The sequence below is a fragment of the Manduca sexta genome, chromosome 18, assembly GCF_014839805.1.
Source record: "Manduca sexta isolate Smith_Timp_Sample1 chromosome 18, JHU_Msex_v1.0, whole genome shotgun sequence".
In the NCBI taxonomy this organism is placed as follows: domain Eukaryota; kingdom Metazoa; phylum Arthropoda; class Insecta; order Lepidoptera; family Sphingidae; genus Manduca; species Manduca sexta.
In genome coordinates, this window is record NC_051132.1 from 9894414 (window position 1) to 9916930 (window position 22517).

Below are 22517 nucleotides of genomic sequence, written 5' to 3' on the forward strand. Positions count from 1 at the left end.
TCCATATGATTTGATCTGGAAAAATCCCGACATAAATTAACCTAAATCTTGATTGGTCTTACCACTGAGTACCAAAAACGAATTATGCGCATAAAATTGGCCTAAAATAATACATGGAAAATAAGGAAATCATATCAAGGTCGATAAACTTAGAGTGAGCCAACCGACGTGTGAAAGAGAGAACAAATAAAATTAGTGTGTGCATCAGAGATTTTCAATCGATAGACCAATGAGAGCATTCTTCGGCCAGCTGACAGCCAAGTCGAGAGCTCGGCGAGCGACCTGTACGCTCGCTTGCGTTACGTCCATTAAAAATTGCATATAATATCAATTTTTGGACAGCATTTGCGTCCGGACTAACATTAACAGTGTAATAATGTATTTTAAGAGAAAAAGAAACTATCACCGAAGTGTTATATTATAGCCCAGGTGTTTTACAGTGGAGTTGACGATTTTAGTTTGCTGTTGAAATAAGGTAAGTACTCGTCCCTTCAGACATATGTTTAGATTTGTTCACGAAACGCTTTTATATGCCATACGCTTTTATATGTTTGTTTTATATCAAACTCGTGAGAAACTATTGTGAGTATGGAACGAATGATAACACTAAAAATCACACGTAACAAGTAGAAAGCAGAATGTAATTAGGTGATATTTTTGTAATGCTAATCAGCTGTTCATAGCACAGGGTGGTTACCTTTGCCGTTTTTTTTTTAATATAACAAAGGCTAAAGACCTCGGTGCCAGTCGACCGATTTTTTCTTCTTTGTTAAATAACGGGTCCCAAGCAGGTAGGTAGGTACATGCTGAGACAGGTCCGGCTAGTGATGTGTTCATATTGTCAGTTGTTATCGATATTCAACGCCGGTTTTTGACGATACTTTACTCTTGCATATTGAGTACGTTATGATTCCGGTGTTAAATAAGAACATAGTGGTTAATCGTTGCACTTTTACGAACGACCGTATAGTCACAGGCAAAGGTTATTGTATAAAAGAATTTCAGCATCCAGCAAAGGCTTTCAAGACTGAGATATCTCTGGTAAAATAAATAAAATATTTTTGCACTTACATGAACAAAAATAATTAATACTTAGATGTGTTGGCAGGTCGTAAAGTAAGAAGAATGTTAAAAGGGTAATTAACAAATTGCATTTGTATAAGTCGGTATTTGTTTGCGAAACAATTATTGTTTTAATGATAATTGTAATTCAAATTATGCGTTGTTGTTCACGCGATTGTTTTGAGTTAAAAAGGGAAACCGTTGTCTTTACTTACGTAGTCAGGTATTGGCATGGTTTATAACGAAAGTTGTCGCTTCCTCCGCAAATGAAGGACGTTGGTTTCCACAGACATTCGAACAATCGTTTTTTAAAAACATTGGTCGTTAAATATGTTAAATCATTCGATAAAACATCTGCTGTCATAGAGCATTTATGTAATTGACTTTTTAATTAATAATGAAAACGAAGGTACCAAGTAAAACTACCCCAGTGGTTACTTTTGAAGTAATTATTACTTACAAACTTTTATTAAGCAATTTTACTTCGGCCCAAAATTCTTTAGATTTTAGCGAATCTGTACGTTTTCTTTTTGCCCTTGACATTGGCGAAATCCGATAATCGGAGGAAGCCATAACTACAAAAGAAGAAAACTACCCTATATCATATTTTTCAAATTTCTTTCACAAGGAAATTGAAAGAATGACATTAACATACCTATCTGCCCTTACAGAAAGTTCTATAATGTATTTATAACATAGGTAACCACTTATTTGAAAGGACAAACCTACAATAATTGAATTCTCCAACAATATTAAGTTATTCGTCTTTACTGGCTTCTACAATTACCTACATTTGTTAAGTCAAACATTGAAACAGCTTGATTGGCAAAAGACAAGAGCCCCGGCTAAAAACCATAAGTACCTAGTAGGTAAGTATAGCTGTTAAAAATCTTTTTATCCGACCTAAAGATGGTAGCTACCTACTGTGGTTCTTTAAGGTCTAAAATCATTTTGTACCGTGTACCAGTGGCGTAAGGTGAAATTTTCCGAAAGGGTACCTAACAAACATAAAGGTACCAATATGCATAAATGCAGTCTGCAAATCTTTATAATGATAATTAGAACTACATAAAGGGAATTCAGCAGAAGTAAGGTTACATGGACCCTTCGCCACTTCTGTGTAGATCTACAAATGGATAAACGGGACATTTGGTATCCGCTTGGTGAAACCGCTTATAAACCATTCCGCCTATAAGAAGAATTACGATATAATAGAAATTGACGAAGGAAAGAAACATACAGCCACAAGTCGAAATGAATTCCGACAAAAAAAAAGAGAGTACTATTGCTGTGATTTAAAGCAACCAATCGATCAGTATAATGGAGTATTTTCACCAATGTAAAAGTTATGATCATAATGTGATAGAAAATAGGTCAATAGTCATTACAGGTAATTTGTCTTGTTATTTCTAAACTCGATGTTAATATGACAAATAAGTTTTTTTAGTTGTTATTTTTTTTTGCTTCGATTTACTCCTTAAGGAGAAGGCAAAGGCTCTCAGCCATACAGCCTTTAGTTGTTATTTTGATTATTTCGATATACTTATTTCTTTAAATATTTTTTTTCTAATCAACGATCGGCTGTTCAAAATTTGACTGCGTAGTTATTATGGCGTGCTGAGTTAATATTTGCGACGTGCAATGCGGAATGTATCGTGTACGCTAATAGAGGTCGCCAAGGCTTGAAGTATTACGCGACCTTCTACTCAGATTACTAATTAAATACAAGCCTAAACCGCTGCGAAGTTGTGATTTATGGGTGAAAAAGATACATTAGATGTTATTAAGCAAGCTCATCATGCTTTTGATTTTAAAGCACGCTCATGGTAAATCGATATAATATGTTTTGTTGTCAGGGAAGATTTGACTTAGTTTTCAAAACCATCCTAAGTCTTTCTGGTTAACCTAGAGTTAAAGATTCTATTTGCTAATTTACATGGTTTTGGAAATCCTGTAAAGCAGCGAACACTCTTGTTAAAGGGGATTTTTGTAACGGCGGTCGATTTTTTAAATAATCTGTTTGGTTTTCAGTTTTAAAATTCTGATAAATTTGAAACAGTTTAAATATGAGAGGAAGATGCAATGGAAGATGCCTATTTTTTGCAATCGCTATATCGACCTACATAGTTACTGGATATAAGGCTGGTTCTACGATCCACAGAAATGGCACTAGTTTTTATACTATGTAGATATAGTGGCCGCTTTCTAGACGCGTGCAAGGTTGTTCCAGATGAGCAAATGATATATTGGAAACCTATGAATGCTCTTTATAACGTGCTGATGTTATGGGAAGGAAACCATAAATTCAATTTCCAGTTGGTCATGGACCTAAAATAAAACATTCAATAACGATAAAGACAATACCAGATATGTTGAATTAATATTTGACTTTCACAACCATCTTGAAGTCTACTTTCCAAAACATACTAGCGTTTTTCGCTTGGTTTTGATAGATTTAAACATTGCGTTGTGTGCATACATTACTTTCACTGGCAACGGCGGCGTGCTCGCGTGGACCCGACTGTATTCTGCATTTTCTATTTACGGAGCATTTATTTCCAATGTGGGTCATCAACCCCGTGTCCGCGGGGGTTGGACGGGGTTTTAATTAGACGCTAATGACCACGGAATCTGTGTAGTATGTAACTCGTATAGAATCATTAAAATGAAAAAAAAATATTTTAATTCCCTCGTGTGTGTTTTTTATTAATTCTGTTCTTTTTGGTGGGTGTGTCGACTGAGTTTCTGTAGTAGTGTTCCACTTAACTAGATTCCGCTCTTTTTTGTCTCGGCGTAAGTTTTCTTTGTGTCTGTCCTTCGTTTTCTATTCCTTGACTCCTACCTTTATGTTGAAAGCGATGGAGATGTAAGGAATTTACCTACCTTGGTGGTAGAGTACATTTAATGGGAGATCTTGCAATTGACTGCTCGAGGCAAAGATTAGTTCAGGGAACTGTTTGCGAGTAATTGTATCTATGCCACCTACTGTTCAAAGAATCCTAACGTGGGATGAGTGTTTGATACGTTCATTGTTTAGATGTGCCGTTAGACAGATTTACCTAGAAACGCTGAAGTCCATGAACGGCTACTAGGCAATCAGCTTTTAAGATCTTCCGATACGGCAATAGTTTCTATTGTCTAACCGCCATTTGCAATAAACGATCCCGATTGCTTTTTAGATCTCTCTCAAAAAATTACCAATCAGAACAGTTTTTTTTTGCAAAATTACAGATGAGCTATTTTGATTGGTTCATTACTAGGATCGGATGGAAGATTGGGATTGGGATCGTTTATTGAAATCGGTTGTAAGGCAAATTTCGAAATTCAAATAGATTGTTAACTTTATAGAACATCATAATGTGAATTGTGAAAGAGAACCATTGTGCTTTCAAAAGAAAGACAAAGCTAATACTTACAATCACCAGAAAATTCTTTCGGATTCTCGCTCTCTTCTATTGTGAATTTTAGCTGTGTTTGCAGCTGGACATTTTAATATAAATATTATTTAGTATATATAAACGATATTTTGAAACCGGACACATAAGCCGAACGTATAAAACCAGCATTTGTATCTATAGCCAGGTGGAATAACCCGTTCACAATATCGCTAGTGGTAAATAAAAACTGTTTTCTTTTTATTTGTCGTTTGAGTTCACAGACCGACCCAAAGGGCTATGGCATTGCAAATTTAAATAAGAACGGAACGAGTCGATAGCTTTTAATGGTTGGTTCATCTTTTCTTCGTGCTGCAATACTATGTTATAGTAAGCTCATTGGTGTATTGCTCATATTTACGGTAGATTAATCGGCTTATTAATTGTTTTTTTTTTACACCGGCAGTCACTGTACCTGATGGTAAATACAGATGTCTAATGTCGACTAACTAGAGTAGTGTTGCTATACGGTCGTCAAGATTATGTCGGCCTGTCTAATTGCCAATCAGCTGACTCGGCAACCTGATCCATGAACTAGCCATTGTGGCTACTAATTTATGACAATGTGTACCGATTGTCGCTATGCAGTCGAATACTAAAATACCTTATGTTATGCAGTGAACCTTCCCACCAGCAATATAGCGTAGTATATTTATCTATTATATAAATAGGCCGCTATTTAATTTCTACTTATACATATGTCCTACATACATCCTACCAGTATGCAGGTGTTTCAGATATGTAAGCCGCTAGTCATCCTGCTCGAGTCTACATTTTAATAACCAGGACGTGACTCATGATTGAATCATTTAACATTTGATGACGAACGCCCTTTACATTGCAAACCCTTTGAGTTCCGCTTGGTGTCACAAAACGTTAGTTTAATTTGCTGTGGTATGTTACGATGTGTGATTTTTTTTTTGTTTTAATGGCTAGTATTTGTGGAAGTGTGATTTTGAATTTAGCCTTTATTTTTCTCCTATTCAAGCTTCCTCTGTACCAAATATCATGAAAGTCAGTTTAGTGGGTTAGCCGTGGAAGCAGTTACTTTCGCAATAATATTAGTGAGGATAAACAATAATACGAACAGTCCCGTATAATTGAATTTTAACATAATATTCTCTACCAAATATGCTACTGCAAAGAATTTGCACCGGTAATACCCACTTAATACAAGAAATATTCCTGTCTCACTCAATGTTTTTTATACGCTTCTGTCTACCGAAGTGCGTTAACTGCCTAAACTTATCGATTTTCTATATTCATTTATCTCCGCCTACAGTTTCTTTTCTTTCGTTCTTTATTCCTGTTTCCGAAGTATTTGTGTTTCGGACGATAACGATTCTCAGTAATGTCTCTCGTAAAATGACGCAACGTAATGCGTCGACTATGCGTCTGTTTGTAAATATTGTGAGCGACAACAGACCGTTCAAACAAATAAAAAACGAACATGCCATCCACTGCATGTGTCTCCTGTCTTCCTTTTTTAAATATTGTTTATATAATCAGAGATAGTTGCTAGATTGGTGGAATGATATTTGTACTTATTAGCTGTATTATAATACCCAATATTTGTCAAATACTTACACAGAGTAAAATATCTAAACTAATTTATACTAATATATAAAGCTGAAGAGTTTGTTTGAACGTGGTAATCACAGGAACTAATAATCGATTTTGAAAAAAACACAAATAGAAAGCACATTACTTCTGAGTGCTATAGGCTACTTTTTATCCCGGGAAAGTATAAAGCGGGCCTGTTATCCCTAATTTTCTTTTTATCGCGGTTTTTATATTTTAATTTTCTTTCGACCTTTCGAAGACTGCATCCTTCGCGGTCCACCTCGTGTTCCCTAAAAAATAGTTTAATTTTAATGTATAACATTCGCGTAAACAAGAAATCATTAAACAGTTGATATTGTTTCATTAATCAGTGTTTTCCCTAAAACTCGTCAGTGTCAAGATACAATGAAACTTGGCGAAAAAAAAGCTTCCTGGCCTCAGTTCCTGGCATTCATGGTTCGATGACTTGACACGAGGTCGAGCACCTGTTGTAATGTATCTATTATTTTAGCATTTTATCATGTCGGGAACTGGTCACCGTAAGTGTTTATGGTCTACTGATTTACTCCCCTAATTTTATTTACTGCGGTACCTATTTTACTTATAGAAACATCCGATTAAAACCGGTTAACATAAATGTCTCTGGTCTATTGATTTACTCTCCTAATTGTATCTACTGTGGTACCTGTTTTACGTATAGAACATCCGATTTCAAATGTTAATGTCATGGGTCGATTTTCATGCAAGCAGAGCCAAAACCAAAAAACTACGAACAGGCTGGCAAAATTGTGTCGACTGGCTAAGGATCTTTCGTCAATCACACATCGCAACGAAGCAAATTGCAAAACTGTATTAGATATATTTTATTTTGTTATATGTCATTCTGTGGCTATAATGTTATTCAAATATCTATTTCTATGCAAAATTATACTAGAATGTTATATATCTGCACACGTGACTTATTAAGACAAATGCATGTAAATTAAATGTTATTCTAATAGATTATTCAAACTAAGTTAGTGCCTCTTTAAGCAGGAATGTTTGCAGTTTTGCAAAAAAATGCATAAACAGAAAATGTTAAGTATAATATATGATTTTAAACACTGTTTTCGTTTTAGCTTTTTCACAGACCATGAATATATTATATATTAATGAATATTATATAATATGTAGACATAACAAGTATATCATGTAGTTTTATTATAGCATCGATAAAAGGTATTGTTTCACCACCATGACCTATCCAGTTAATTGTAGATGCATCTATTTACTGCTCATATAAATAATAAGTAATTTATTGTCTCGTATCGGTAGAGTTCAGTGGTTTTTTAATAGTGTCACCTTTAGATGGCCTGCCAATCAAACCATCACGCTTGGCCGCACGGAAAAAAATGATCGCGTCTATTGGTCTTTATTATTTTGTTTTGATACAGCGTTTTAGACTGTAAAATAACTGGACATCATCTTGCTCCGTATCGCGAATTGCTGCGAATAATGGGCGTAGATATTAATCTCGTTGAAGATAAAATTTTAGTGGCCATTGAAATGGGATGACTTTTACCGTAGTGCGAGGCAGTCTAGGCAATTTTTTATGACCAGCATTACGTTCTCTGTGAGTAACGTATTTAAAGAGAGTTATTAGAAGTATCAAACAGTGACGTAACTATGTTGTTGAGGCCTGGTGGTCTGGAGGTTGCGTGGGATGCAAATCGAGCTTAAAGATATCTCCTAGCCTCGGGACAGGAGGAGAATGGATGCTGGTCATACACCTTTTAGCTCGGAGATTCCATACAAACCTACAACTTCCCGGGACATTAACATGTTCCGGGGAGTTGGTGGGTAGTCCTCCTGAGTCCGGGGATCACTTTAAGAGGAGGCCCAATGGCATTCTGCCCGTCGTCCTACGACCCTATCATTCATTACTCTACTGGTAAAAGAGGAGTTTACCAATAGACATTTTCACACGGATTGGATAGCGAATATAGATCACATTACAATTTATTTTAGTGTTCCTGTTACCAATGATTTTGCCGAAAGAGCTAGCGTATTTCCAAGTCTTATCAAGTTATCTTGCAGTCTATAGGTACCGTCTAGTCACTTTAACGTAGTGTTCAGTCTGAGCTCATCAGCTTTAGTTAATTCCATAGAGCTAGGATAGAGCCACTAGACGGGAACGAATCCCGGTGTGAGGGAGAGTTATTTCAAAGTACCGCACGTCAGCAAATAATTCACGTCAACTGGTTTCCAATGGAAACGCATTAGCGAATGGTGTGTTGCGTAAAGTGTGGTTTTACATAATGTGATTACGTTTAACTGCCGCCTCGATATGGTTTCCTCTGATATGATTTCTTTGTAAATAACTTCGACGTAACGCTGACGTGGGAAATTATTTTTATTTATGAATCGTTTATTTGTGGAAATCACTTTACTAATGTTCATGTAATATCCGTAAACATGAAGAAATGTTTTGTTTCTTTCTTCTTACAAACACAATTCTAGAGTCTACGACCAAAACACTAGTAGGGGTAAAACAATTACCGAATTAAACTGGATATAAAAAGTCATAACGAACGGCCGACTGAAGAATGGAAACCAGGAAATTGCGGTTCGCAGCAGACCTTCGTCCATGCTGAACCAATGATACGTAAAGGAGTAATATGAACGCTTTGTGTAAACCAGTCATATGTAGACGGATATACCAATTGCGATGTGATCGCCTTTTTGACATTATAAATTTTTCTTTGAATTAAGTTATGCCCTGGGTTTAAATAATCACTAGGAGTGTGACTGCCTCGGTGGCGTAGTTGTATTGCACGTCCGGTACAATAGCGCTCTGAGGTCCTGGGTTCGAATCCCGGGTCGGGCAAAGTGATATTTGAGTTTTTCTGCTCAGTATCAGCCCGGAGTCTGGAATTTGTGCCCGATATGGCGATAGGCTCGCCCCCTATCACATCATGGGACGGAACATACTTGGCGAAAAGTGGGTGCCCTAGTTGCGCCTCTGCATACCCCTTCGGGGATAAAATGCGTGATGTTATGTATGTATGTATGTACTAGGAGTGTCGTTACCTTTTCGGCTAGGGGTTTGAGATGCGATGTAAGGATTGAGGGGAGGGGGGGGGGGGGGGTCAAGGGTTGTAAAGTTGCGTTTACAGATGACTCGTGTGATGCAGATCTTTCGTTGAATTCATCTGTACTCTTCTTAATTTACGCTGAGCCGTTTTACCGACTACGTTTTTTCAGGCCAAAATCCGCGGTACATCGACACTCGAGTGCAACGCACCCCCCTTTGAACGTAAACAAGACGCGTCGGTTCGTTTACACGCGGCGATAACGCGACACCGACCCGGTCAAGGGCGTATTTTTATTTATGTATTTGCTGAGTTATTAATAATCCAGATTAGTATTAATTTTGTGTAATTTGGTTATACGTGTTGCAGGGGAAATTAAGTCTTAAGTGTTTTATATTGAGTTCCTTTTATTTATATTTTCACAAATACCTACATGTCTCAATAGCATAGGTCGGATTAAATTGTTATTAGTGGCTTGTGCAATAGTGCCCAATTGTTGTTATTATTTAAAAAAGCACCATACAAGTACATATGTTGGAACTAACCATAATATGGATGGATTTGTAATTCTCGTTACTTAGTTTCATGACAAAGAGAATGCATTTAAGTTTCCAGCTATAGATTGCTACTATTTATATATGTTTAATTTTAGATTTTCAGCATTAAAAACGTGTTGTCATCTTGTCGTGGTCGTCACGTGTTCGTCACGTGATGTTCAGACGAATCGTCACGTTTCCTGTCTTTGTGTGTCGGTTTATTGCACTCTCGATTCGGGCACCGCTCGCTGGTCTCACTGACTCATTGTGTTACCTTTTCAAAATGTCGGTCAGGTTTGCAACGCGCACACGGCACGTGTGTTCTGTATAATATTTAACAATTCAGAGTTTCCGCAGAAAAATAAACTAAGTATTGTGGGATTAATCTGTCGGCCTCAGTTGTCAGTCTTTCTTGAGAAAAAACCAGTATTATCATTAACATTAATGTAAATCATTACTATAAATCTAATCAGAAATAATAATGAACTACCATTATCATTAACACCACTCGTATCTTACTTTGCTATTATTATTATTATTTATCTCTATTAATGACTATTATTTCTGTGACCACTGTTATTACCAACATCATCTCCATCATTTCTTTGACCACTGCTCGTACCAGACAACATAGCACCACCTTCACCGTCCCCATCACCACACCAAGTATCACTAGAACTACCACTATCCATTAATTTCTTGTCTCGTGCATTATGCGATAACAAAATCGAAAAATATATGTTTATTTGAATCTTTCTGTATATCAAGCGATATACTGTCGTAATGCGGGAGCATAGGACTCATACAATTTACTCTCGCAAAAATCTCATTCCAGTCTGGCAAAAATGAAATAAATCACTATATCGAAATCTGCTTGAATATTAAATGTAAGAGACAAGTTGGAACAAGTTCACGTATTGGCCGCAAAACTTCGTATGACCAAGATCGCAGCTTCGTGGAATAATGATACGAGGGCGGACGGTCCGTGTGATCGAGACGTAATGGGCTTAAGCGTTTGCAAGAAATTTTCATTATTCATGAAAGGGTTTCTTTACCTCGCCATACAGTTTTTGACCATAGTTGTCAATATACTCTGCTTATAGTAATAAAGTACAAGGCTTAAGAAATGTAGAAAATATTATTTTTCATAGATAAGAGTATTTTATATTTCGTCGAGTAATAATTACCTATCATCAAAATGATCGTGATTGCGTCATTACTTAAGATCATGACCTTTTTGTTGCACGTTCCGTGTAATTAAAAAGAAAAATCGTTTTAGTGCGTGGGCGTTCGTTTGGCCAAGTACGGGATTGGTGATGGAAAAAAGTCTCGCAAAAACGTGCACTTTAATAGATTTATGACCTTGGAAAGTGCGTCGCACTGTTCACGTCCACGAAATGAATATGTACAAAATATTTTAGGGTTTATTTTTATTTAATTAAGACGCAAAACAGAGTACATTCAAATAGTTTTTACAATTCTATATAACTTACAAACGAAAATTAAAACCGTTGGTATTCCAATATTTTGTTTTACCTTCATGAGATTTTCAATGATCTCTTATTAAGGGGTGATGAAAGCCCATTGTTATTGCTTTATTTGGTCGAGTATTTGCGTTTCTCTACTATGAAACCATTGTATAATTTAATCTTATTAATATTTTTTCACGTATAATTTCTTATAGTATTCTGAAGAAAACATGCTCAGGTGGTACGGTAATGTTAAAAGAAAACCACTTGATTACGTTGGAAATCAAATATTGCAACTGTCCATTCCCGGAAAGAGACTTAGAGGGAGACTAAAAACTACATGGACAAATGTTGTAACGCGACACGGAAGCATGCAATGTGTCCAATGATGACGTCATGAATAGGACGAAGTGGAAGAGAAATGTGAAGGCTGACCCCATCATTATGTGGGAAAATTGGTCAGAGAGAGAGAGAGAGAGAGAGATAACAAATTTAATTTCCATATTATAAAATCACTTTTTGTGACTAAAATGACGAGCATGTTCCGGGCCATGTTCAAAAACTAAGTGATTTTTTGTTAGTACGGACAGCTTATCATATTTTTTTAAGACCAGTGAGTCACTATCAAACTATAGGTCAGAACGATTTTTTATACAGTTCCAGGAAAGTACTGTATGATTCACTATAACAATATAATCGCGAATGGCAAAGGTCAATATAGTTTTTAACTAGGAATTATGTACGAGTATTTGTGGTTTTTAGACGGGTAACACGATCATTAGAAGCAAAACGTTTGAGTCCTTCTTGATTCACGATATCAGTTGCATTAACTATGTAACTTCGTTGTAAAAATTGCTATTTAGTTAAAGCTGTCTGCTAGACAGGTTCTTGAGATGTGCTTATGCTGAATATTTATATTTTCAACTAATCAATAGTTGGTTATCCATGTGTCGTTCTCATGCCTTCTTTTCATAACTTAGACTCAGTGTTCCAAGGTTTGTCTAATTCCGACGTATAAAGTGATTTATCAGATGTACAATAAATTGCTCAGGTGTACATTTTATATAAGTTGTTGGGCAATTAGTAATACTGTTAGTGCTGATTGGTTGTCAAATATTTTGCGCTCTATATTTGAATATTTCATTAGTGGAAAAGAACTGAATTTCAGGCAAACAGTGAATTAAATTCCAACCTGTATATGTCACTCAATGCATAACTATTTTCTGTGGTTTACGAAAAGAAAAAAAACATAATGTTAACTGAAGAAGACAATGGGAGATGTCGTGATTTAAATTAAAAAAATGCAACTATACTTTTAAACTTTAAATTATTGAACCAATGAAAATCAAATGCATCTTGCTACTGCAGGGTCCCACCCACCGCACACCCCGTCTAGACGAGATGTAGGTAGTTAGAAAAGTTTTCGACCTGTTGCGCCAGAGACTCGGTCAGTCTGCGCCGGGACCTCGGGCGGCGCGGACCTCTCATTCGCGGAGTGGCAAATATCTTCGAAGTTCTTTTGTATGAATTTTTTAAAAGTGCTCTTTTTATAATAAGTATACGTCAAAATCTGTGATATTTGCAATAATGTTTTGTTTGTTTGGTGTCAGTAAGTATTAATATGCTTTGTTTTTTGGACTTCCATGTTTTCTAAAAGAAAACCAAGCATTTTTAAAATATTCATAAGCTTTTTTATTCGCTCATTGATTTATTCATAAGGGTTGTACTACGAGGTTAGGTTTATTTACTAGATTATTCGATAATTTTTGAGGTACAATATATCCTTGAAACAATATTTCGAGTTTTAAAAATATACTTTTTTTTATCAACTAAAAGAATAAACTATTACATTACAAATGTATTGACATTTGCATATAAGGTTTTATTAAAAAACATATTAATATTTACTTTTCACTATTGTCACTGAACATTAATAATCATTATTAATACAAGTGGAATATATTTATTTAATGAACTATACAACGTGGCAGAGGGCACCAACTATATTAGAGGACATTGATCGAAACCACGATCTCCGTTTTTGAATTTAAAATCGATATACCATCTGGTTTTTTTCTTTTTTTGTATAAACAAAGGCGTAGTAACGATGTAAGGTCAACATTTGTGATTCAAATGGATCACAAAAATATAACCAGACGATGTTTACGTATTCAATATGTATAAGAAACCGGAAAATTGATTCGGGGCTATTGTGTGCACTCGACAGGGTATGAGAATACACATAAATAAGGTTATTCAAAGTCGGTTAATATTATGCACGACTTACTGTTTGGAGGGGTGGACAGAAGTACAAAAAAAATTTTACAAGAACACTCTAAGCGGCGGTGAGCAGCTAGTAAATGTTTTAAGTAAAATTTTACAGGAGATAGAAAAATGTGTCTTAAAATATTGCACAGTACTTGCGTAGATGTGTTTGTTGTATCTAAACTTTACTATCTTTGCCTTATAAAGCGTGTTAAGATTAAAGTTCACATGCAAATATTTTTTTTTATAGGGGACAAACGAACATACGTGTCACCTGAAAGAAAGTGACCACCGTCGCCCATGAGCATCTGCAACAGTAGGGGCATATGCAAAGAGATAAATATTAGATATGTAGGTTTTCGCACAAAAAATAAAAAGACTAACAAGGTTTACATTGGTCAATTATTTATTCATTAATATTTTACACGAAGAAAGATATACAATTAATATTGTAAATTGAATCCAATTTCTCAGAATTTAAGAGTAAGATTGGGATTGCCTAAGTCTACGTCGATTAACTAGAGGCGTGGCCATCTCGAATTGGTTTCCTCGTGCCCTATCATTTAATTAAGGAGCCCTGTAATATGTGACCCACACTTGACCCCCTTCCTCTTCGTCAAGCTGTAATATGGCATGCTAACCAAATACTATTTAAAGTGACGTAGAAGAATTAACATACTCTGTTATTCGTACATAAAATGTATGTTAATTTAGTTGTGTTTTGTTAATACTTTGCGCATCTGGTGATAGGTATAATTCTAGTATTGACCTCTGAATCTCGACTTCAGCATATTTAAGCCGCTACGAATAAACATTTGTAATAACTCGTTAACCTTGAGTATTGTTTCTTTGACTTTCAATTTAAACAAAAGAAAGTTAAGTTTTTAGTTGAACTACGATTCGTTTATTACTAATGCGGGGTTTCATACTACTATATTATGATTTTGGAATGAATATTGTCATGAAGAAACTTTGACATTTAAGCTCGGGCAAATTCTCACCAAAACCCCGTTTGACACAAAAATGAGTTCAAGTTCGTAACAAAGGTAACACGACCTTTTGTACTGTTTAAAATTCCCACATAAAATATATTATAATTTTATTAACACGTTGCCCTCCTGGACGTCGAACCTCAAATTTGAGAGACTATTGAGGGGGGGGCGAGTAGTAGTCTAGACTTGGGCTAGACTGTTCCCAGACTCAGGTCAACGTACAGACGACAAAGGGTTTCGGGTACAAGTATATTCACCTGGCTTGTGGAGCAGTTATTGTTTACCAACACTTATACTACACTCCTTTATTAAGTCGGTTTCCCATACACACAACATTTCCTTGGATATTTACATTTTGTTAGTCCATATCTCTCAGGCTTTTTTTTACTAAAATCAGGTCCAGTGAAATGACTTTGCCGTTATTAAAAATAAAGGCCTTTGCTTATATGATTATTTATCAACATTCAGCATCAAATGAGTTGTCGAGTTTTAGGTTACTTTGTAGGATACTGTTGGTATAGGAGCAACATAGATGTCCTTGAATGACTTTTTTCCCCCATAGATGGATTGGTCATTACAAAGTAATTCAAAACAATTATTTTTCTTTCCAAATTTAAACGATTACATCACGTTATCGAATGCAATACACTTTTGGTAATCTATTGAATAATTTAACATATGATAATCAAGGTTTGCTTTACCTTCATATTGATTGAAACAATGCCTACTAAGGGCACCCGCGCGAGTGGGCGCACCATTAGGAAGTAATCTCGACAGATTTCATTGTGTTCTGTTTCATCATCCGTGTCTTGGTCCAATGGTCAAGGGCCTCACCAAGGACGCTGGTCGGGTCTTTGGCTTACATCTTATTTTTTGTTATACTACTGTGTAAGACGCATACTTTAACAATGGTAACAATACAAAAAACCTGATCGTGAAGCACACGGTTCATAATTTGAAACATAGTGAGATGAAATGTGTCTCCAACTTATATGTATTTATTTATTTATTAAACATGATAATATATTATTAAGGCTTATTATACCATTACCAAATTATTTATGTTACCAATACGAATATATATTATTTTTTGTTTCAGGTGAGTGTTTTGAAGTACTGGAGACGTGCAGTTCTGAAAATGCTGTGGACACAGTGAGTAAGCTATGTTTAGGGGAAATCAGCATTCCGGTATCTAAAGGGGAACATACGATTTCTGACAGTGACTTTTCTCAAGTGTTTTTTTTCTGGCTATCCCACTATATTGGCAAGGATCCGCTTTCCGTAGTTTCTTTAATTCGAATGGACTACGAGAAAATAAACTTAAAAATCTTTCATCTCGCAAGTAGGATAGCTAAAGGACAAAAAAGATATAATCGACGACAAACAACTACCGGCAACCAGGTGTTTGTGTACATGGGCGGCTGTATTCACTTACCATGAAATGACTTGCTTGCTTTGTATTAGCTGCTACAAAAATCAAAAGAACCGAGGAAGTGTAGGCGTCGAGTTCTCACAATAAATGTTTTCGTAATAATGACATTTTAAATAAACTTATAGTATATAGATCAATAGAATTTTATGTCCTTACTTATAAATAATATTTATAAAGGGACTCGGCAGTATTATTTCAGTATTTTTATTTTTCTGAGTAATAATTATTAATATAGATTCTTGTTAAATTGATAGTTTAGGAGTCTTACTACTTAGGAATTAGGATGCTTTTTTTGTAGGTAACGAAATAGTTCTTAAGAATATTGTTACGTCTCATCTTTTTTTTGTTTGTTTTAATACTTTCGTTCTATTAAATAATTTATGATAATTAAAATATTAAAATACAGATGAAACAGTAAAAATCATGATAATATTTTGTAAAAACTATTTTGTTACGTACATTTATTTTGAGACATACTCTTGGATAACTTTGGATCAGTCTGCTTTGTCTTACTTTCTCTATCATGAAACAATACCAAACTACATATTTCAGAGTAAAGTAAATGTATCGCAACTAACTTGAGGTTTCGGTAAACTTCGCATTATCTGAATTGGGTTTATGTATACTGGAGAGATATATGTTTTGGAATATCTTCTATAATCAAATTGAACTGTTAGTATAATAAGATTTTATATATCTACGCGTATAATATGTACATAACTCAAAGGTTCGTTTTTCTATAGGAACGGGATAAGCTCCAAAATAATTGTTAAATTCTGAAAAATCTTTCACTAACTGATATGTTATCTTCGAATGCTATAGGCTACATTTTAACCCGTGAGTGAACTTTTACACACGTAAAGTTGTAAGCATTAGTTAGTATATAAGGAGACTAAAACAACGCAAATTTTTCTTTAACAAGTCGTGTATGTTACTTTGTTATATGGTACCATACAAGGTTCGCCATTCATGCATTGCTAACACTTCGCGGTTAAAGGAACGTACTAACATAATGGAAAGTGTAACCGTATATCGGTTTGTTACTAATTAAAAACGTATTGGGTGGTTGGGAGGCCAAAAGATCTATGTCAGTGTGACAGTGTTGTTTGAACGTCCTTCCGTCACGCGCGTACCACTGAACTAATTGGAACACTTTCTCGATAAGTACGCTAGTATTTTTTCGCGGATTGCTGCAGGTAATTTGATACTGACTGATGCGACAAGCTAGACCTTGTATGAAGACTGTCTATAAACAAGACCTTTGAACCAACTCTGACCTAGGGCTTTGAACTGCGAAGTATCACTGCATTGCTCTCGTCACCCAGAGGTATCGCATTATAAGTTTCATAATAGTTTAATTCTAAAATTAGTGAAGTATATCAAAATGTGCTTGAGGGATCAGAAGGATAGCAAGAAGAAGGTAGGGAAGGAGGGGAAATGGGGAATTAATGTAGAGTCACGTATTTTATACGTGTATCCCATCAACAATAGTGGAGGACTGTCCCATCAGGAGCTTTTAAGGTGGTTTACCGTATCCGCACCAGGTGACAGCAGAAGCCTAACCAGGGCTGTTAAAACTCAATATAGACCTTTGATTGAGGAATTATTTCATCAGAATATAACGCCATGCGACAATAATTGTCCTAGCACCAAGCGAATGTTCCAATAGATTTTTGAACTTGAAAGAGGAATTGCTCATCAACCTTCTAGCGGTACGTTTGCCACCAACATTAACGTATCGATCGCCCCTAAGACAATTTTTGTGCGCTTGGTCGTCACACCAAATGCACGCCCATGCATGGGGGGACATTTGTCGCGACCCTAAGCACACAGTGCACTGTGTATATCTCTTGCTATTATTAAGACATTGAGATGAATGAGAATGAGCCTACATATAAAGGGCACGCGAACATATCCATTCCCTTTCCGCTCCGCCCATCCTAGTATCTTTCTCTTCCTTCACCTTCACTCCCCCCCATTTATCTCCTTTTCCACTTTTCTTCAGGGCCCTGCAGTCGCTAAGCCGAGGGAATCTAGTATATCGTTCGCTGTTTTCCCCGAGTATTGACTGCGGGGTCTGTACTAAAAAAAAACATGTATCGCTCGTATTGAGAACGCAACCAACGCTTTGTGCATTGTACCAGCTGGGTTGGCAGAGACTTTTTATACAGTGAAAGTGGTTGTGCGAATTTATAATGGCCGCCGGATTCGCAAAGGGGATGGCGGCGTGCTGGTCTGAGGGTACGGTCTATAGTTCTACCTTGCATGAACAAAAGTGATTCTGGGGGTATATTTTTTTGTTGTTGGATGGTGTTAATAGGATGAAATATGACAGATTATTTTCATTTAAATAGTTCATAAAGGTATCTACGTCTGTACTAAGTTCGGGAAACAATAATGCTAATAAATATAACTTTTGTTTAAACGAGGCCAATTACTTTAAATATAAAATTACCTCATAGAAGTGTAGAATTGTTACGTTTTGTTTTTCTTCCATGAATGATTTTAGGCATTAATTGTGTTTTTACGATTTATAATAGTAGGGACAAATCAACTTAGCCTCTGCTCTAGCGTTCTCATATTGTTACCGACTGCGCTGGGAGTCTCGGCCTCCAAACGTCACACTAAACGATGACGCAAGCGTTTTTTTCTTACGAAACAGTAATGCAATATTAGATGGTGACCGCTCACCGTCAGCATATCGGCCGGCGAAAATAGCAACCAACGACAATAACCTGCCCGCTGTATAAGTGTCTCTTGGAAACTGGGTCGATTCATGAATCTGGGTCAGTCGACCCGCGCTGCCTAGATCTGGGCGCTGTTGGTGCCGCTCTGTCATTCGTTCATACGTTCATACATTCATTCCAATAGTTCACTCAGTTAATTACCTAATATATTGTTAGCGAGTTGTAAGTGAATTAGCTGGAAACAGGCTTAATTAATTACAATCTGTTATAGGACAGTTAATGCTTCGTTTATAATTAAAATTATTTCTTAGCGGGCCTATTGTTATAAAAAGTTTTGCCTTATTTGTTATGATTATACTAGCTAACTTAGAGATAAAAGATGTTGTTAATTGTCATAGATTTATGACCACTTATAAAATGTATAAAATTACGAATTTCTTGTTAACAAAAATCACAAGTTAAAGCCGAACATTCCGGTTTGTATTTTGCTTTTAAAATTTGGAAAGTAACAAAGCAATGCAAAACAAGTTTTTAAACTACGTAAAGGTCACAATTAATTTGAAACAATGGATTACAAAGAAAAAACTCATTCATTCGTTCGTGCAATTGTAATCATACTACTAAAAGATATTTGCAACAGCATAGATGAAGTTTAATCATATGTTTATATAGCTGATAGCCTAGCACGCTACGAAATAGAATATCGGGGAGTATCAATATAATAATTCCATCGATTGGTAGGCGCTTATGACCCTATAGAATATAATTTATTATCTGGAAAATATAGACTCTATAGCAGTAGGTACTAGGTACATATTATGATGCAATCGAAACCTCGGAGTCTGACTAAGCAACAGTTAAATAGTTAAATCTAATTAAATGTTAAAGGTTTGAAATGGTTGAACATCTTTATTTATAGTAAGCATTCAGCTGAAAATATCAAAAGAAACCATAAAAGCAATAACTTTTCCCTCGGTGGATATTTTTCATATAAATTATTCCATGAATCTTTCATTCGGTCATATTACTCTCTTCGTCTCTTCGGTATAAAATTATCTTTTATTTTGGTCACAATTTATATTTTTTTAAACTTTTTATATTGTTTTTTTTTTTTATATCACATTATTAGAATGTTTAACAAAAAGTGTGTTAGTTATCAGGTATATGTATTGAAGTATTCCACAACCCAAGCGCAGTAATCGATGTTCTATCAAACTTAGATAAAGCCATCAAGGGGTAATAGCTAACTGTTATCTGACACTGTGGATAACAAAGGGCGGATAGGATGTGTATAGTACATCTATACCCTTATCTCGTATAAACCTCTTGTAAAACATTACGTTTGATACAAATGGAAGATTTCACAAACAAAACTGCGAGGGTATTGTAGTATTCTGATTGAGTCTTGGGATTTATTAAAAAAAAAACATTCACGTCGAATTGGTAACCTCCTCCTTTTTTTGAAGTCGGTTAAAAATAAGTTTTTTGATGCGGCTACAATCGAAAATCGAACAAGAAGTCTTTTTAAATGTTTAAAACCAAAAATCCAATAAACGTAACATTGTACTTGTGGCATACTGCATAACTGTTAGTGAGTTCCTAATTTAAAATTTATCTCGAGCTATGGTCACGGTGACTAACGAGTATGGCGATAAGAGTCAGGGTTCGGGAAATATATTAGTTCCGACATAAAAATATACAAAATTAAACTTTGTGGACTTGAGGAATATGGAATAGAGTAAAAATATTATATTGTAATCCTATTCCTGATTTTAGATTATCGAGTATAACATACCATCTACGTTGTTCTATATCAGGAACCGGTCGATCGGAGTTGAATCAAAATAATCCTGATTTTGTTTCATTTAAGATTTCAAGATGTATCGAGATCGCATAACATAAAAGTAGATCTTGTCTTACGTTTTTCTATATAATATATTTTTTATGATAATCCTAAGAGTGGAATATGTATTTAAAATATATTTATTTTGGAAGTGTCTCATTAACTAGGTATTTAGGCATAATTTATGCCGCATAAAACCAATGATATCAAATGACTATGCCCAAACCAGCTTGAAATTGCAATCGCTGTTTAATCTAAGCATGATACATATAATTATCCATAGGTCCTGTGTCCTGGTTACTCTATTCCGCCTTTATTTCGTTCATTAATCGCTGTCTTTCATATGGTCGTAGATTCATAGTTAACTTCACGGAACGGTCAAGTTATGACCGCATAATGGTCGCATAATATAATATCGCTCGTGTCATTGATAAGCGGTATCGGTGACCACAATCGATTACTGGCACAATGTGAATATAAATAGAATGTGCCGCGGTTTTGGTTACCTTGTGTTATACATCGCTTCAGGCGCCCTGTTGCAATCGCTGACCTGGCCGACTATAGCGCCCGGTAATGTTTCAAACATAAATCTGGCAACACTGGACTTTGATTATTTGGGCTACACACGCCGCTATGTTGAGTGACTAATAAAAAACACTGACCATTGAGTCATTAACGGGTTTTCACACCAGGCTAACATAACCGTTAAGTGATGATGTCATTTGGCCCAATTTAATTAACATCTTTTAAATTTGGAATATTTTAAATAGAATAATAGTGTTTGTAATTTGGCAGGTGTAGTAATAGTGATTTAGCGCCGGAGGCTCGAAAAACGTGATCGGCAAAGCAAAATCCATGCCAAGGTTTAATTCATTGCGTCAAATCTTCTAAACGTACACAAAACCTGTCTAGACCCCACGACGCCTCTCTAAAAAAGTAATCAACGCGATTTATCTTGCTGCTAGCGCTTTTAAATTCACATTCACTGAACAGCCGACGATGTAAAGCGCATTCAGCTGCCAGTGTTATTTTCCGCCTGACGACAGCTGATCTGGGTCAGAAGGGCTCGGGGAGAGGTCGAGTGACGTCAGGTTGCATTCGAACGTAGTTCCAAATTTAAAAAACGTCATACATGCAGTACGGACAGATCATAATGCGCACTCTATTCATCTGGTTAGGGCTTAAAATGGATCATTCTATTTTAACGGATTACCTTGTCGTTGCCAATGTTCCGAAAGGTCGTAATTGACGCTAATTGAATTTGCTTCGTAGCGCTAAAGATATAAAGATTAAATTTGATTATCGTAATATAAACTTACATTGGCGTGTTGTGAAGGTTACCCGATTAGAATACAAAAGTGCTCTTGTGACTTTATGCACGCCTGGTACACAGTGACCAGTTAGCCAATGTAGCGATTTCTTCCGCTGCAATTAAATATTTTCCATTTAGGTATAGATTTTCTTTCTACACCAATAGAGTATCTAAGACAGTAAAGATTTTAAATATACTAAAACAGTTCCAAATTAATGATTAACAGTATTTGTTGTAGAATGAAATCTGTGACGCTATAACAGTAAAATAAACAGAATAATAAATTTCTTTCGAATGCTCGTGCATTCGTTTAGTAATTGTTTTTACTCAACGATGCAATTGCGACTTTGAAAGAAGTGAATGTCGGATCGATGATTACGTAGCACAAACTGTGGATTGAAAAAAAATTATGGGTCAGTGTTAAAAAATAGAAATTATTCTATTAATCCGTAGCAACAAGCTGTTAACAAAGAATCAGTTGGCAATATGTATAATTTTCTTGATTATTTCCAATCTTTTTTTTTGTTATGTCGTTTATATTTTAATTTTAAATATTGTTGGACGCTGTAAATATCCTTTATTATTTGTAAAGTTATTTCATAGTTTATTGTCTCTTTCATTATTATATCCTTTAGGAACAATATGAAAACAGCGAGAAGTAAAAAACTGATTAAAATGTCAGTAAACAAGGTTAGTCACAACTCAAAACTATTGTCTTAAGTAAAGACTAATTTAGACCCTAAAAGTACGTATAATAAGATTCTTTTTTTATTACTTTAACCTACGTCATAGTGACAGCTTTGTAGAGTTCCATTCGTCATTTTCGCATGTCCAACCCAAAGAAACTTAAA

General features: G+C 35.6%; 1 protein-coding gene across 3 annotated transcripts in view; it reads left to right on the forward strand.

The window, feature by feature from the left end:
* Positions 1-248: 248 nt before the first annotated feature.
* The window catches only part of LOC115456454, a 44064-nt gene continuing 21795 nt past the window's right edge, over positions 249-22517 (forward strand). Inside the window, exons 1-2 of one of the 3 annotated variants that reach the window (XM_030185536.2) lie at positions 12595-12744; positions 15492-15544. In XM_030185536.2, the coding sequence (XP_030041396.1) occupies positions 12723-12744; positions 15492-15544 (75 nt within the window). In that variant the 5' untranslated portion in view covers positions 12595-12722. Of the gene's footprint in view, positions 476-883; positions 1042-12594; positions 12745-15491; positions 15545-22517 lie in introns of those variants that run through there. The other 2 variants (XM_030185537.2, XM_037439866.1) reach the window with 2 other exon arrangements.